The 16394-nt window shown below is 54.9% G+C and overlaps 7 protein-coding genes across 7 annotated transcripts; 3 read left to right on the forward strand and 4 right to left on the reverse strand.

Annotated features, from left to right (window-relative positions):
- Positions 1-900: 900 nt before the first annotated feature.
- Positions 901-3534, reverse strand: B0I36DRAFT_337143 (uncharacterized protein). The gene has a single exon (XM_046155646.1). The coding sequence runs from the start codon at positions 3482-3484 to the stop codon at positions 1301-1303; it is 2184 nt and encodes a 727-aa protein (XP_046005882.1). The 5' UTR covers positions 3485-3534; the 3' UTR covers positions 901-1300.
- A 734-nt stretch (positions 3535-4268) lies between these two features.
- On the forward strand, positions 4269-6349 carry B0I36DRAFT_377845 (uncharacterized protein; the record flags this gene model as incomplete). The annotated part of the gene is made up of 2 exons (XM_046160605.1): positions 4269-4274; positions 4967-6349. 2 exons carry the CDS (start codon positions 4269-4271, stop codon positions 6347-6349), a joined length of 1389 nt encoding a protein of 462 aa, XP_046005883.1.
- A 100-nt stretch (positions 6350-6449) lies between these two features.
- B0I36DRAFT_368827 (uncharacterized protein) lies at positions 6450-7756 on the reverse strand (the record flags this gene model as incomplete). Its single annotated transcript, XM_046159678.1, has 2 exons — positions 6450-7181; positions 7250-7756. The coding sequence occupies 2 exons, from the start codon at positions 7754-7756 to the stop codon at positions 6450-6452; spliced, it is 1239 nt and encodes a 412-aa protein (XP_046005884.1).
- Positions 7757-9018: 1262 nt separating this feature from the next.
- Positions 9019-10991, forward strand: B0I36DRAFT_44152 (uncharacterized protein). The gene is made up of 2 exons (XM_046162897.1): positions 9019-9091; positions 9160-10991. The coding sequence occupies exon 2, from the start codon at positions 9245-9247 to the stop codon at positions 10868-10870; it is 1626 nt and encodes a 541-aa protein (XP_046005885.1). The 5' UTR covers positions 9019-9091; positions 9160-9244; the 3' UTR covers positions 10871-10991.
- Positions 10992-12843: 1852 nt separating this feature from the next.
- B0I36DRAFT_337154 (uncharacterized protein) lies at positions 12844-13615 on the reverse strand. The gene has a single exon (XM_046155647.1). It carries the CDS (start codon positions 13578-13580, stop codon positions 13212-13214), a length of 369 nt encoding a protein of 122 aa, XP_046005886.1. The 5' UTR covers positions 13581-13615; the 3' UTR covers positions 12844-13211.
- Positions 13616-14365: 750 nt separating this feature from the next.
- Positions 14366-15287, forward strand: B0I36DRAFT_44206 (uncharacterized protein). Its single transcript, XM_046162898.1, has 2 exons — positions 14366-14775; positions 14831-15287. The coding sequence occupies exons 1-2, from the start codon at positions 14439-14441 to the stop codon at positions 15202-15204; spliced, it is 711 nt and encodes a 236-aa protein (XP_046005887.1). The 5' UTR covers positions 14366-14438; the 3' UTR covers positions 15205-15287.
- Positions 15288-16067, reverse strand: B0I36DRAFT_44207 (uncharacterized protein). The gene has a single exon (XM_046162899.1). The coding sequence runs from the start codon at positions 15911-15913 to the stop codon at positions 15371-15373; it is 543 nt and encodes a 180-aa protein (XP_046005888.1). The 5' UTR covers positions 15914-16067; the 3' UTR covers positions 15288-15370.
- Between the last annotated feature and the right edge of the window lie 327 nt (positions 16068-16394).

Raw genomic sequence — 16394 nt, forward strand, 5'->3', positions numbered from 1 at the left:
CACTTCGTGAGTGGACAATTGGCACGCTGGTGCGCAAAGCGGCATATTGTCTTACGAGGTTTAGAGCTGTCCTCTTTCCCTGAGGACCGCAGTGCCGTTTGGTCGGACACAGCGCGTGGTACGGATGGCTTACACGGTAGTGTTGGCGACCCGTGGTATGGTTACCGAACGATGGGCAATGCGAGTACATGGGGGAAGAAGGTCAGCGCGAACCTCGACCTGGATGGGATTGCCATCTTACCTACGTGCACAGATCACGGCACGCGCAGAGGCGCGGAGTTTCTGCTGCACTTGATGCGGTACAACTTTACGCGGGAGCAGTGGGCTCTGGCGAGCTTGGCCGCTGCCCGGCCAGTACCGGGGGGCATTGTTGCTGGCGGGTTGCATCACCTAACATTATGGCCGAGGCTGCTTGCGGGGCAAGGCACGCACAGTCTTCAGGCGGTGGCCATGGCGCTGGAGAGCCAGGTCGGGTGCCTGCAAACAGCTATGGAAACTGGAGGAAGGAGGAGGAGGAGGGATAACAGGAGAGAAATGTTACACACAACCACAACGGTATGTATGTCATGATGGCTCGTGACTGTCATTGATCTTTTCCCTGACCTTGTCCTTGCCGGTCTCGCTAGTTGCTCAACCGTTTTTCACACTGTCTCGCAGTCTGAGCTCGACGGCAGCAGTGGATTCCCTCTCATGTAGCCATGATAGCCGTCTTGCAGATTCGACTGGGAGGAAGAGCATTGAACGGCCACTCTTACTGCGACTCTTCATTGATTGCTTCGGTGCGTCTTCTACGGCGCCGCTCCGTTTATGGCGGGAGAATTGGGCCTGATCTCTTGCCCTTCCAGCTTCGAGGACTTGGATTGGCAATGGGTTCAAATAGCCACCTCAGCGTACTGCAGCATCCCGCCTCCCCCTGTTGATTCAACAGAATGACCTGGGTGAGTTTCTCCGTGGGCGCGAGGCCGGCTGGCAGTGATGAGATGACATTAAAGCTTATCCTAGATGCTTGAGATCATCAGCTTGCATGTAATACGTGATGGGAGTGATCAGGATTTTAGTGTGTGCCCGCGATCGAACTTGAAACTATGAAGCTGTATTCATGGCATGCAACCTAACAATACATTCGGATCGCTGCCCACGTTGCATCAACTTCCAAGAGACCAACTGCAGCACACATAACGACAGCAAATGGCTTAGAACAGTTCCATCCGCGTTGAACATCATTCACTCATGCTGACTCTAAATACCCAACCTGTGAGCAACTAGCTGTCCAAAACAACCAAAGAAAGGCAGAGCAATCTCAACTGCTCCCGTCTCGTCGGAGACGACGAGCAAGTACCCTCTCGCTTGCGTTTTGTCCTACCCTCGCGCGATATTTGCGAAGATCTCTTAATTTTCCGGATCGCTGTTGTTCAATCCTGAGCAAACGATTTGTCGCAATTGCATGCAGAGGCATTCTATGCTGTGGGTAAAATTCGTCCCCGACTTGCTGAGAGCCCGTGGCAGGTGGGTGGACCGGAAGTGTTGCACAGTCAAAGTCAATGAGCATCACACGGTCAGTCTTGGAGTTCCAAAGTACATTCGCATCGCGGAGGTCGCCATGAACCACACCCAGCCGCTTGACTGCTTCTTCTGCTGCATGCCGCGCATGCGCCATTCCTGTAGAGCACTGCTGATCTGGTCTCATGGGTTCGCCCGCCCAGGATAGGAGCAGCCAATAGACAAGGTGCGCGTCGGGAAGGTAGTAGTACGGCCGCTCGAGTTTGAATGCGCCAAGGAAAACCGGCACATGAATGCCTTGCAGGGTCTCAAGCGCCTTGTACACAGAGACCTCATGTTGAAGGTCTTCAACCAAGTGTGAGGCAGTACCTTTCGCGACGATTGTGTAGCCGTATCTGGCAAGCGTGACTTGGAATGCGGCGCCTCGAGCTCCTTGTTTGTCGAGCTTTACAATGTTCGTGTCTAACGATTTGGCCAGCTGATTCTGGATGAGTTGTAGCCACTCGTCCAAATTGACCGGATGGTATTGTGAATCGCCTTGTTGGTGCATGCCAACATTTGGACATCCCATGTCAAGCACTGTGCGTCTGGCGAGTCCAAGCAAGCATTGTTGTGTACAGTATTGTCGCTGCGATGATGTATGCTTCGTGTGTGTATCCTGGCTTGCACCGGTCCTTGGTTGCCGCGGCTGTGACTCGAGTCGTGCATTTCTTAAGCTGGGGCTCTTCTGTGTAGAGCGACCACCTTCGTTGTCGGACTGATCAGAGGAGTCGTCGTCATTTGAAATCACTGACGCTGGTCGACATGTTGGCCCTGTAGCCCGGCTGCGAAGACCGTATGGCGATCTGTTGACTTGACGATATGCTTTGGGAGCATAAGCTGACGACGGTGGCGACTTCCGGACACTCCGTGGTATATCCCTGAGCACGGCATCGTAGTCTACCGACCACCGTCCGAGGTCCTTCATTACTCGGGAACGTTCATCCTGACCCGGATTGAACGGTTGTTCTTCGATTGCCAAAATTGTGAAGGCGAGAACCTGGCTGATCGCCGTGCAATATACAGCATTGTCGGGGTGTGCTAGCACCTCGGCTCGTGGCTCCGCAAGATGGAATAACAAATGCTCGGGAGTACTCCAGTCGACCTTGAGGAATACTATTGCCTCGCCAGTGGACAAGTAGCTGTACCTGAGGCCGCTTGTTATCATATAGTGATATGTCTGGCACACGGCCGCGGCGACAACTCTTTCCGCGTGGTAGATGAAGAGCTCGTTCTCGTCCGTGGGAATCTTCTGTCTGTCTATGACCTCCTGCTTGATGTTCATCTCCCGCAGACCTAGACGCAGCTGAGCCGGCGTCAGCTTGTGCGGTGCCTTATACTCAATCACGAAGGCCAGGAGGCGTCCGCTTCCCTCCGCGTCAGCGTGCCGGAAAACGCAGACCTGGTCGGCACGAAGTTGATTTGAGTCGCGAGCGCCATCGCTTAGCGCATTTGGGTGGTTGTCGAAGGTAACACCTTGCCCGAGGGCGAATTCTCGTTTCGTCGCATCGTGATTCCTGAGAGCCTCGATGATTCTCGCGACAGGTGCCTCGACGATGTCGTGCTGGACAATTTCAAGGTCGCGTTCGTTTGCGATTTTTTTCGAAGCGTGTTGTCGACCAAGTTCTTGGAGGAAGGCTAGACTTCCAAACGCCCGCTGATCCTGAGGAAATGCCGAGCGCAATCTGCCATGGTTATTTTTCTGGTGCGTGAAGAAATCAGTCCACGGTAAGAGTTTGGAAGGCACAGCTTTATCCTGGGGGTTTGTGATGGTCCCTTTGGAGGTGAGAGATTTGTCGGACTCGACGGCCACCTTGAGGTCGAGGTGATCATGACAAAAAGTGAGGAATTCTTTCAGTGTCGTTGGTCGAGACAAGGCTTCAGCTTGCTCTGCGCGTTCTTGTGCCTGGCGCAGGAGCTCCTCTAGGCGCGCGATCTGGTCCATGAGGCGCGTCGCTCGTCTGTGTTGACATTGTGACGGCTATCCCGGACATGTGGATCGCTGATGTCAGTTTCCCTGGTGGAGTCAGCAGCACATATTAGTCAGCATGCGATGCTCCCAATGCGACCCACTTTGGAGAGCTCATCCACCGTGAATGGTCGCATCCGTTCTGGACATTGCGGAAGCATCCAACCCAACACCCGGCAGTTCAGCGGAAACACAGGTAGGGTCGAAAGCTCGACCTGAGCGATCGTGGTTTGTCAGGATATGATGAATAGTTCGTTCCCATTGAGAAAGGCCTGCGCAAGACCTTGATGGTGTGTCACAGTTGGAGGCGCGCCAAAGTGAGATCTGCGTCTTCGAGATGTACTGGATTGCCAAACCATGGTCGACGACTGTCAGCGTGGCTGCGCTGTGCTTCTGTAAAAAGCAGTGGACTGGCCTGCTCGGAGCTCCGGCAGCCAATTTACAGGAGTAATGACCCATGGCGTCCCGGGCGTGAAGAATTTAGTCCTGCACACTTAATTAAGGGACAAGTCAGGCCATGATATCATGGGGATACGCTATCTTTTGAGGTGGTAGTGACGATTGCTGGCTGCCCCCTAAGGGGCCTGCGGGCAGCAGGTGTTTGCAGCTCCTTCAGTGAGCATCGCGTGAGAGCACGAGGTGGACGCACATGGGCTCTCACGAATGATCTGGCGCTGGAAGTGGGAGCCTGCCCAGGCATAATGTTGCCAGTGGGAGCAGCCGACGCCCAGGGGAACAGGTCAACTCGGTGCTTGTGACCATGGGTGTGTAAAGTAAAGTGACGACGTATCGTGTAGAGTTCACTACGGTACATCTGGTGGAGTGGCACACCATTGTAGTGTGCGAAGGCGCAGTACGAACGGCGTGGGGGAGGATGCGGGAAGATACGTGCATGCCTTTAGGTACAGATTCGGACACCTCGATCCCCCGTTAGTCAGGGACGTCCAATCACTGGAAGCCACGGCTCACACGGGACTGAACATATGTCCCATTCTAGAGAGAGAATGACAGCATCTGTCGACACATCAGTCACGACAGCCACGTCGAATATCGCCGGTCAGTCCATCATAATGTTGAGAGGCAGAGCGAATATACAGTAGGGTTCGGGTTCAGCGTTCACATTTTAGCGTTCAGCACCTTTTGTAGAAGAAGTCGTGGTGGGGTTTGTGGACAGTGTGTAACCAGTGCCTTGAAGTACCGCTGCCACCGCCCGCTTCACAGTAGCCGCTTTGGTCCCTCGCCCCACCTAAGCATTTCTCCCTGCGATGCGCGCGTTCCTCGCTCGTCGCCCTCTACATAGCATCAACACTTTAGACGAAGATGAGCCAGACACAAGCAAATGGATATCTTCGAGATGCTATACCAGTATGATTCCCCTCCTTCGCCTCCCTATTCTTTGTACTTTGCAACAAAAAAATGGAGAAACAGACGAATCCCGAATCTGAGCGCCTTGGCCAGTGCCATACCCACGGGCCCTACCGCTACACCTGGTCGAAGCTGCACTGGCCTAAGAGTCACCTTGAGCCCCTCCGCCAAGAGTATGATGAGTTGGGATCGGCTGCGCTTGGCAAACTTCAAGAGCTATCTCGCACGCAGACATCCTCCACCTCCCCACCTGAACGGACCGACCTTCTCGCCCTGCTCAAGCAATTCCACCCTTCCGACCACACACTCTCCGCATTCTGGCACGAACTCAACACCGTGCCAGAATGGGTAGATTGGGCACAACTTGCTCGAGGCCAGCACTTCTTCTACCGCTATGCGCCCGCAAACCTGATGGGCTTCGCCTTGCAGGGCTTCGTTGGAGAGAACTCTGCCGCGGCGGGCGTCGTCGAGGTCCTCACCAGGACAGGAGGGTTCTCTACACGGGTGCTGTTTCGCCGACTCCTCGAGACATTCCAGCTGGTTCTCCAAGTAACCGACTTTTCCTCGCCAGTGGATTCTCATGTCGGCCCAGGCGGTGCTGCCTGGGAAACGGCCATCCGCGTCCGCTTGCTCCATGCATCAGTGCGGAACAGGATCCTAAAGCTCGCAAGCGCGAAAGAAGGGTATTATGACACAGCCAAGTACGGCGTGCCAGTTAATACTCTCGACTCGATTCACTCGATCTCTACATTCTGCTGCAACCACATGTGGCTCCAGCTTCCGCAGCAGGGTGTGTATCCTAGCCTCCAGGAAACGGCGGATTACATCGCGCTGTGGCGATACGTGGGGTACCTCCTGGCCACTCCGACGGACGAGTACTTCTCGACGGTGGAGCGGGCGAAGGCGACGATGGAGAGCATGCTCATGCATGAGCATCAGATCACGCAGACTGCGGTCGTCCTGGGGCATAACTTCGTCGAGTGTCTCCGGGACTTGCCGCCATTTAATGTCTCGGCTCAGTTCATTGAGGCTGGGAGTCGGATGTTGAATGGCGACGGGGTGTGTGATGCGCTTGGCTTTGATTTTGAGCCGAGCTGGTATCACTATGCCTCCTGGAGGGGTTATTGCTGGCTGGTCAGAGCACTGGCTGCGTTGCAACAGAGCGCGCCTAGTGGTGTAGACGAAATAATCGTGCGGTGGTGGAGGAACACCCTGCACGGTGCGGTGATCCAAAGTCATGCTGGGCTTGCTGGAGGCTCGAAGATGGACTTCAAGTATGTGCCGCCGGCAGACCAACTGACCGGAAAAGAAGGCAACGGCCGGTCTAGACTGCCACGATCTCCACTGTACCGACCGGTAGAGGCGATCTACCTTGCCGTGTGGTTTTCAGGGGTAGTGATGATGGCCATTGTGGCCGCTGTACTGGTATCAACCCTACAGCAGCTCACTTGTTTTATCGGGGTTGATAGAAACTAACAAGCTATGATAACTTGCCATGTCCGTAGTCTCATGGGGAGTCGAGAGTGTCCTGTCGCCAGCCGGATAAGAAATATAGCTTACTCGTCGTCGCACTTCTCTAGCGACCAACATCAGTCTCCTTCTCCTCCATCTGGATAAAGGACTTGAGCAGCTTGACAAACGGCTCGTGACTCTCTGCAAACATGATATCTGTCATCATCTGTCCCTTGCCTATCGACTTCAACCCGCGCGGCAGCATGGTTGCCTCATACTCACGCACCACAGCATCGAGAGCATCCTGCGTCCTATCCCCCTCGCTCAGTCCTGCCCAGCGATTGATTCGGCCCGCCAGATCCAGCGCATCCGTCATTGCCAGATTCACACCTTCGCCATTCGGCGGCGTTAGGTGCGCGGCATCACCGGCAAGCGTGACACCGGAAATCGTCTTCCACCCATGCTCTCCACCCTCAGCCAGCCCGGCCGCGGGCAGCGAGTACAGTGACCACCCGCGGAAATCCGTCGCGTGGCGGATCAGCTGCTTGTAGCTCTCTGCCCAGGTGCCGTAGTGCTCGTCCTCGAGAAGCATGCTTCGGGCAGCCTCAACTTTGTCGGCGTCAGACAGGTCGTATTGTCCACCTTGCCGGAGGACGTGCTCGGGCATCTGGAAGCCAAGATACAACCTGTACGACGCATCCCCTTGTTTCTGCGAGATCAGGATATGGTTGTCGCCGATGGCGGTTGTGGAGCCTCGTCCCATCAGGGATTCGGCGGACTCGTACAGGGGATTGGTGGGCTGGATCCGGGTCTCCAAATAGGTTCTGCCCGTGTATGCTGGTTTTGAGGGGGTGATCTAGAAGGAATGTTAGCTCGGTATGCCCGCATTCCCGGCGAAGGTGACTACTTGAAATGCAGACTCACCAGCGGTCGAACTTTGCTCCACGCCCCGTCCGTGCCAACGACCAGCTTGAACCCAGAGACCTTGACACCATTGCCAAAAGTGAGCACTGGCCGGCCATCGCTACCAATCTGGGCATCTACCAGCGCGTGACCCCAGCGGATCTTGTCCTCGGGGACCGAAGCGAGCAAGATCTCCTGCAGCTGCAGGCGGTCAATCTCGGGGGCGTCGCGACCCTCGCCGAGGCGCAGATGTTCCTTGGCCTGGGTGTCGCAGATGGTGAAGACTGTGTCTTCGTAGCGGGCCAATCGCTTGAATTCGTCGAGCAGGCCGGCCTCTTCGAGTGCTCGCTGGCCTGAGCCTGGGCGCAGGTCGAGGCTGCCGCCGGCCCTGTTGGCCGCGCGGCTCGCGTCGCGCTCGTAGACGGCATAGTCGGTCACGCCATGCTGCTCGAGAAGACGAGCAAGTGTGAGGCCGCAAGGGCCGCCGCCTATAATGGCGATCTGGGCCGTTGTTTGTTGTATCGTCATTGTTGTGGGCGCTGTGTAAGACGCTTTCAGCATGTATGGTGGATCGAAGTATTAAGCTTCGTGGAGCTATCATCTATATCTCTTGGTCCGGGACCACGGTCAAGGAGATCCTATTTATACTCGACCCTTTGAGCACCACTCGGGCCAGGACAAGCTTTCGCCGTGCTGTCAGATCGGCAGAGTCTACCACCCGCTTTGCCTATATGCTCAACACCAACGAGATCGGCGGGGCTTTTACTCCGATGCAGGTAAGCTCTTGCGGACAATAGCAATGCCCGGGTCGAGCTAGGCCAGAATTGGAGCGAGCGTGGCCGCCAGCTAAGACCTGCTCGGGCCAAACCAGAGGCCGTCAGTGGGAAACCGGGGCAAAGTAAAGCTCGAATCGTTGAGGCACGAGTAGAGAAAGTGGCAGCCTGGTCGCCAAAGCTGCACATTGTCGCTCTCATCCTTGTTGATGCCAGCAAGGCAATCGGGCGCTTGCACGCTGTAAGCTGCCAACTACCATGTTAACCCTCTGCCCCTGCCAGCGATCATGCTGGTCTTGCCACACACTCGATGATGACTCATGCACCCAGCCAGACTGCATTCATGAGGCTTACGAGATAGTTAGCTCACACATCAGCGATGGGCTGAAATCGTAGACGGAGGAAGTTGCAGAGCCAAGAGCCATGAACATGCACCAGTTCGCCAACACTCTCTTCATGTCATTTAATCCTAATTTGAGGCCCTGTTGACCGTGTTCAACAAGCCATCTGGGCGGATGAGAGAGCGTGGTTCGGCTATACAACTACCATATTCAAGGCTGACAGATGCCGTCCCGCACCATCTTGCTTATCGACGCAAGCAAGACTTCCGCCAAGGCTCCGGCCATACTGCTGAACAACCCCGCAGCCAATATTTTGATCATGCATGTCAGCAATCAACCGAGATGGGTCCAGTCGGCTCATCTTGCGAACAACAAGCCAGCCGAGGCCCATCAACACCGAAAAGCATACTGGAAGGTTGAAATCATCAACGTTTGATGCTTCAAATGCGGAGTTTCTTGGTAAAGCGCCAGACTATGCCGCAGGTCGAGACGTGGGAAATTCAACTCTGCGCCTGCTTTGTTGCATTCGCTTCGGCAGCTGACCTCACCGCGTGGAGATTGCTCCGTAGACTTTTCCAAAAGCAATGGTTCACACTTCCCGCCCACACGAAATTACTCATAGGCCTTCGCCTAGCCACAACGCCAGCCAGTGCGTACTACCTGTGGGCGTCCCTCAAAGTCCTGTCATATTCCGAGGCCGCCATCGTGGTAGATCAGGATGGTGTCCAGTCCTTGGCCAGGTCCACATGGTCCGTATGCCCCAGCAACACGCAACGACCAGGTCACAGACACAGAAGCTAACGCTCAGGCTCAAAAGGCTCCTCGCAGCTGCCATTTACGCATACGAACTGGCAAGGACCTTTCCGCCACGACCGCAAGACATGGTCCACCACGTTGGCTGAATGGGCGTCACCTTCTCTCTGTACTTGTCTGCCATGAGCACGGATCCGGCCATCGCCACGCTGATGATCCGCAACGTGGCGGCATGCAGCTTCTTCAGCCTCGGGCTCAGCAGCACCATGCAGCTGGCCATGTTGATCATGGAGCGTCTGGGGCCCTGGACGCGTCCGCCGCTCAGGACGGCGCAGTGCTTCCGCGGACTGGCGTGGACGCTGGTGCTGAGCCGGCCAATGTCGTGGGCGGTGTACATCGTCACATACGAGGCGCTGTGGCGGATCACGGCGACGCTGGCCGACTTTGCGGTCATGGCCGTGCTTACCATCGCGGTCCTCGGACTGGTGGATCTGCATACGCAGTGGTCAATGGGGTTGCTGCGCAAGGAGGCGCAGCTGTGGAGGAATTACCAACACACTCGGTTTGGTGCCTTGGACGTAGAACCGAGGATGTCCCGAGCTGGCAAGGTCATTGTGCTCACGACATCCTGGCTCGTTGTTGTCGCCATGGCAATTGTAGTGTTGACTCGTGCTATGGGCATGTCGTGGGCTGCTATGCGTCGTTCCTATATAAACAGCCCAGTCACATTCCAAATGAACCGATCACGTCACCCAGCCAGCATGGGTACTCGGTATCCAGATGTGAAATTCGATCCGAGGGCCATCGCTGGTCCGGAGGGTTCCAGTAATTCCATTGCAAATACGGCATCTAGCAACATAGCGGACATTCCGACTTCCTTCATCAGCTCTACAGCGGCGATGTCTAACCTCGTCGACATACTGTCTCAACTCGAAACCGACTTGCCATCCATATACGTTGACCTTGAAGGAATAAAGCTGTCCCGCGAGGGGTCGATTTCCATTTTGACCCTCATGCTTCACCCGTCTGCGACTCAGAAACACGTCTACCTCATCGACGTCCATACTCTAGGCGGACTTGCCTTCAATACTTCAGGAAAGAACGGCGTGACTATGAAGGACATCCTCGAGGAGCCAACCATCCCCAAAGTCTTCTTCGACGTCCGTAACGACTCTGACGCGTTGTACGCTCACTTCAACATTGCTCTCCAGGGAGTTGAGGATGTGCAACTGATGGAGAATGCTTCGCGACGAAGCGGGGCATCCAAGAGATTTCTCAACGGCCTTGTCAAATGCGTTAAGTATGATGCAGCCATCGGTTATCGACTCTTCCGGAGCTGGAACCAGGCAAAGTTCGATGGAGAGCTCCTATTTGATCCAAAATGGGCGGGAGGCTCGTATCAAGTTTTCAATTTACGCCCGCTGCCAACCAAGATTACAGCCTATTGTATCGGAGACGTGCAATACCTGCCGCATTTGAGGGATGTTTACTGGGGCAAACTTACGGCCCCGTGGAAGGTGAAGGTGGCAGAAGAAACGAAGAACCGTGTGCTACAATCTCAGTTGCCTGGTTATCAGCCTTGCGGTAGTGACAGAGCGCTTGGCCCATGGCAGGATAACGAGACTATCATTGGGAGCTTTTGGAACCAGCACGACAGCTTAGAGGATCCTTGGGATGACTGGCAGGCTGAGAACGACGATGACTGGTTTGATACTCGTGATGATAATGATTACGAGGATTGGACGAGAGTGCCATGGCAGGGTCCTCCCTCTTAGCTTGTCTAGGGACATAAGGGAGATGGACTGAATTGGTCAAACTCGATAACGGGGTAAATAGCGCCAGATGAACGTTGTCTGCCCACGCTTCTATAGCCTAGAGAGAATTTAGTGATGGTTCTCTGAAGTGGATACATTATGAGGAACTCTTACACACGTCACAGAATCCTTGCTCGTTTATAAATTGAACCACTGTCGGCGACTCATGGCATTCGAGACAAGAATCTGGATTATTAAGTTATATGGATCGGTGCAGGAAGGGTTCGGGACTCACGTTGGTCACAGTAATCTTTATATCCAGACACGGTCTGGCAGTTGAGCTTTTGGCATGTTTTTTGATTGCTTGTGACGTTATTCAACCAAAGGCCAACTTTGTCCCCATGACTGCAATCATCTCCCGGATCCGCCATAATGGCCGGCCGAGTGTCAAGTGAGCGGATGTGTGACAAACGTTGTTACTTCTAGCAGACGTGATCATGAAGAAGTGCGCGTGGTGCGGGGGCGCCGAACGCGGACTTTCCAGTAGGAGCGGACTCCACGTGATGTTACCCTTAGCCTGAAGAGCCTAATATTTTGTTGCTCCGACATCGCCGCGCAAATTGTGCAGGCATGAAATTTGTTGCCTCAGCTCGCTTAGGTACGTACTGAGGTTGCACCCCCGTGCGACTTATTCTAGTTTTCCAGAACCGCTTCTCGAACGTTTGTCCAAAGGGCCCACGTGCTTCCATCCGAGATCTTGACGATTGCCACGCCATCGCAAACGGCCAGTCTCCGAAGTTGCCCTTGACACTAGTTGACTGTCGGTACAGTACTTGTCGCGGGGCCAAAACCGGCTGCTGTTAAGCCAATGATGATATCGGTACTTTTGTGCGATGATTACACACTGTCTAAAGCCCCGCTGTGAACTATTCTCCAAAAAAATTCGTGCCAAAATGCGGACACTGAACCTGAACTCTACTGTACAACGACCTCTCTGCTAGCGTCTGTCTTCGCTGGCTGCGAGACAAGCAAGATACCGACGGAGCGATGGGCATCTGGAATACAGACGGTCGTGGGTGGAATCTGGCTTGGTTCCAGCCTGACTTCCGCAACATCAGCGCATCGTGGTAAGTTCGGAGCTTTGAGAGGTGGCTGAACAAAGTAGGAAGTATCGCGCCGGAGACCCGCGAGTCTGTGCTTTGTGACGGCCTCTGCAATGATGGCATAATCCCTGGCGATGCTTATATTGCTCAGCGCTCAGATGACAGTCACATGATCGATTGTCGTAGAGTGCATGCCACAGAGGAACGCCTTGGCTTTGGCAGAAGCACGAGCGCGAGGAATGGTGACTTCATAAGGATTACCGCACATCAGGCGACCATGCACTCAGAGGCGCGACTGCGGCAACAACTACACAAAACTGTGTTCTATGATCTCGAACTCTTATTCCAGACGTGGCTCTGGCTATATCCCTGCCAGATTTGATTCCAGCCTTGACTGAGTACCAGAACTTCTGTTGGTCCAACTTGGACTATGTTGTGAGACCGTGAGCCATGAGGTCTTATGAGTTCGTCCCGTCCACGTCAGTAATTAGTTCTGACACCACCGCGGATACAGAATACCCGTCGCTTTCTTGGTTCATCAGTCTGATGCGAAGAGCACATGTCGGGTCGCGAGCAGCTTTCGAAGATCGAACACTTCCACTCCAGTCAGATGCGCTTGTCTAGCGATATGCGTCTTCTCTGTTTGCGAGGAGGAGTACTTGAAGTCAGTCGTGTATGGATGATTCCTTTTCTTCTTGGACTAAGTCGCCGGTCTCCTCGGCTCTGATATAGCTCTGCACAAGTCGTGCCGGCCAGGGGAAGGCCGGTGCAAGAACCAGCCAGATCCGTGATGATGCCATCCAATGTCCTGGGTGACAACAACACTTCTTTTGAGTCCGGTATGGGCCAGATCTGTTTCTCATACAGGCCGCGCAGGAGGTTACCCAGCATGTATGACTCGCATTGGTTGAGACCGTCGTTGTTGATGCGTCGTTGTACGCACAGGCTGTTGCCACTTGCACAGCCTTTCAGGAGTTTGTCGATGTTGGTGCTGATGGGACGAAGTAATGCCTCGATCATCCAGACCTTCTTGGCTTTCACGTAGTCTGTGGCCGGCCGTCAGCTGGCCTGTGACATCCACATCACGTTGGCACACGTAGCCAGTCTTGGAAGACAGCAGCACTGACCGACTAGCCCGGGAGGAAGGACAGGGGGCGTCAAAGCACCCTCCACAGCAGCTCCATTTGGCATGTCCATGACGAGCCGTGTCACAGTTTCTTCGTACTTGTCCTTGTGGCCCAGTTGATAGAAGATCCAGCTCAGACGCAAGAGGCTCTGCTCGTGCTTGTCGCCTGTCTGTAGGGACAGGACCCAATGCGCAACAAACGGCTGGAACAGCGCCATGCAGTCTTGTCCGCTGTGACCACCAGATCGTATAGTTTCACGATGAACATCTCAGACGTGCTGGGGAACCTCGAGTACCTTGTCCCATGCATCATTCGCAGCAATCTCTCCATGGATGACGATGCGTCGTCAGGCAGCTCAACCTCCCACTCCCCACCCGGATCTCGCTTGGCGTTACTAACCGACTCTCCAAATCCGCCGAAGAGCAATCTGCCGAACACAGGCGACTGTCTGGCCATTGTTCTTGAGCATACGCGAAATCGCACCTGGCCGTCGCTGCCCATCGAGTCGATGCCCCCAGTGTGGAGCCATAGGTCGCCGCGTGGGTCAATGACCAGCTCGTCGATTTTGTCGGTTCTGGAGTTCTGGATGTGCGTGTCTGGGAGCACCTCGGCCTCTGTTCTCGAGGTATTGTTGTGCTCCACGGGGCTTGCCATCGCGACAGTGCATTTACGAGGAGAAGGAAGTGGGAAAGGAGTGCCTGAACCCCGCTGGAAGACTTGATCGATGCCCAATGAACTGAGACACAGTGCACACAGCTGAAAGTGCTGTCTCACACCAAAGAGTCCTTTCGATTGCCAGAACTCCTCGGCCTTGCCTGTTCCGATCTCATGGGGTTGCGACGAAGTACGCGTTTCGTCAATTCATTGCGGGGCATGAAAGCCAACAAAGGGAGTTCCGAAGGTTTCGGCTAAGCCCGGGCAGAAACACACCCCGAGGCCAACATGTTTATCACTCTCCTGCCCGCACCAACACACCATGCCTCTTCCAAGAGCTAGACAACAATACTGTGGCACACCCCCCTCACGCGCATTATGACAACGTCCGTAGGCCAGCAGGCCGACAAACCATTGGGAGCGGCGACTGGTGCATCCCCGGCTTTTCGTTTCAAGATAGCGACACCCTCGGCCGCAATATCGGAATGTGTGATCGACCCCCGCGGCGATCTGTGGCTGCACACCACAGGCGTGGCCGGCACAAACGAGCCGGCGAGCGCGCCTACCAGGTTCAGAGTCTGCTCGCGCACAGTAGCTCGGTCCTCGCCCGCCTTCGACAAGATGCTCTTTGGCGACTTTACTGAGTCCAAGACCCAAGACGGCGCCGAATGGACCGTTCAGCTGCCCGACGATACAACCACAACCATGAGACCGCTCCTCGAGCTCATGCACAGCAACTTCGACTCCTTCAAGCCCGCCAGAAACCAGAACCGGTCCCACTTGGTCAGGAGTGTGCACTCTCTCATCGTTGCCGCGGACAAGTACGACTGTGTCAGGTTACTGAAGCCATTCGCCGCTCAATGGGGGGAGTTCCTGACAGTGCAGAGCAACGACGAAAGGGAGCTATATCGCCTGACATGGATCTCCTACCAGCTGGGCTGTGCAGACAGCTACATCAAGGCGGCCACGAGGCTTGTTGCTGATGTTCCGGCCTCGGCCTCTAGCTCCGACTGGTATCGCCCATTGCCGCCAAATCTATCAGGTGAGCTGTCCGCTCTGTTTCAAGCGCATTAGGATTGCTGACGGGCTCTTGCTAGAGAACGTGTCGCGGATCCGACGTAGCATGATAGCCCTTCTGATCGCGCCCGTCCAGGGGAGGGTAGACTCGCTGGTACAGGGTGGCACCGTCTGCAAGTTTAGGACGTCCGAGCCGGATGACTGCGAGGCTCGAATGCTGGGCCACCTTATCCGCGGCCTGAAGAAGCACGACCTCTGGCCTTCCGGACACTGCCAATGTACGGTTCTCCCCCAGCGCACTCGCCAAAGTAGCCGAGGAATGGAACGGCGCGGGCCTATTTGGGTCGCCAGCCCATGTCCAGTGCCGTGCCATCCCCCTTCGCACGGCCGGCACGGAAGCCTACAGTCCCAGCTATGCCTACACTCCGAGCAAGGAGGAGCTAGGCTACATTAGCTGCCAAGCCGTGCTGATGGGCACGACCTCATTCCAAACGCTGTTCCCCTGTTAGGGACTCTATTGTTCTACCATGCCAAAACAGAAGGCTGTTTAGACGAGTCCTCACGAGCAGGTGACCAGAATGACACGCTCCTTCTAGACAAGATCGGTGGTTGAAAGCGGATCACGGAGCGCCCCTGCCTGCCCATAGATTCTCCTTCTCGCCTGCCATGGAACGCCAATCCGGGCTGAAAGGGGGTCGTTCAGTTGCCCCGTCGGCACCGGTTGGCATTCCCACTTGGGCTCGGTCGCAGCAGTGCAGTTCCATTGTCCGTCGTGACTTCTCCTGCTGTGATCCGTCGCGGATCGTATGTGCTCCTTCTTCTGGGGCGCTTGGATTACAGCTCCTGCACGGATGGAGAGGATATGCTCGATGATAATCTTGCTGGAGCTTTCTAGTGGTTACCCTATTCTGTTTGGAGAGTGAAAATTCGCGATAAAACGGATTTGAAGCGTGAATACGGGGGAAACTCGACGTGCATTCGAGAAGAAGGACCATGTTCGCATCCAGACCAAATGGTGCACGATGGCAAGTTGTGTGGTTCCATCCTCGTGTTCTTTCACGCATCCCAGCTGAGGGAAACTCACGCCAAAGGCAGGACAATCCGTGGTGGCTGGTTTTGTCCTGTCCTGTCCGAAGTGATGTCCATTGGAACGGCGTGGACATTCAGCGGTCGACACGGTCCAAGTCTCCCCAGAGGCCATTCATAAGCAGCCGCTGACCTCGAATGCGCAGACTGCCTGACTTGTACATACCGGCGCAAAAGCTGTCTGGACGGATCGTGTCTAGGTGATCTGGGCCAAGTGACAAACGCAGGTCTAAATGGTTGTACACCATTCGAACAACTAATTTTAGGCACCCACAAATAAGGCGCCCTATATAGTGCAATCACATGCAATCGGCTACCAGTTTGAAGGCGACTTGAATGAGTCCTTTCTCTTATATTTGAATGGGTTCTCAGGCGAATTGTAGAGATGCGCAATTCGTGGTCGATTGAACTACCGACACAGCGCCTGGAGCCCACTGAATTTTGCTACAAACTACAACCACAGGACGGAAAAAGGTTTATGGTTGATTTCGAGGCGTACAAGGAAGCTCATCCCAACAACCGGTACATCAAGAGCACAGACCCCTGTGGAATTCAGGA

This window comes from Microdochium trichocladiopsis (genome assembly GCF_020744255.1).
Source record: "Microdochium trichocladiopsis strain MPI-CAGE-CH-0230 chromosome Unknown B0I36scaffold_12, whole genome shotgun sequence".
Classification (NCBI taxonomy): domain Eukaryota; kingdom Fungi; phylum Ascomycota; class Sordariomycetes; order Xylariales; family Microdochiaceae; genus Microdochium; species Microdochium trichocladiopsis.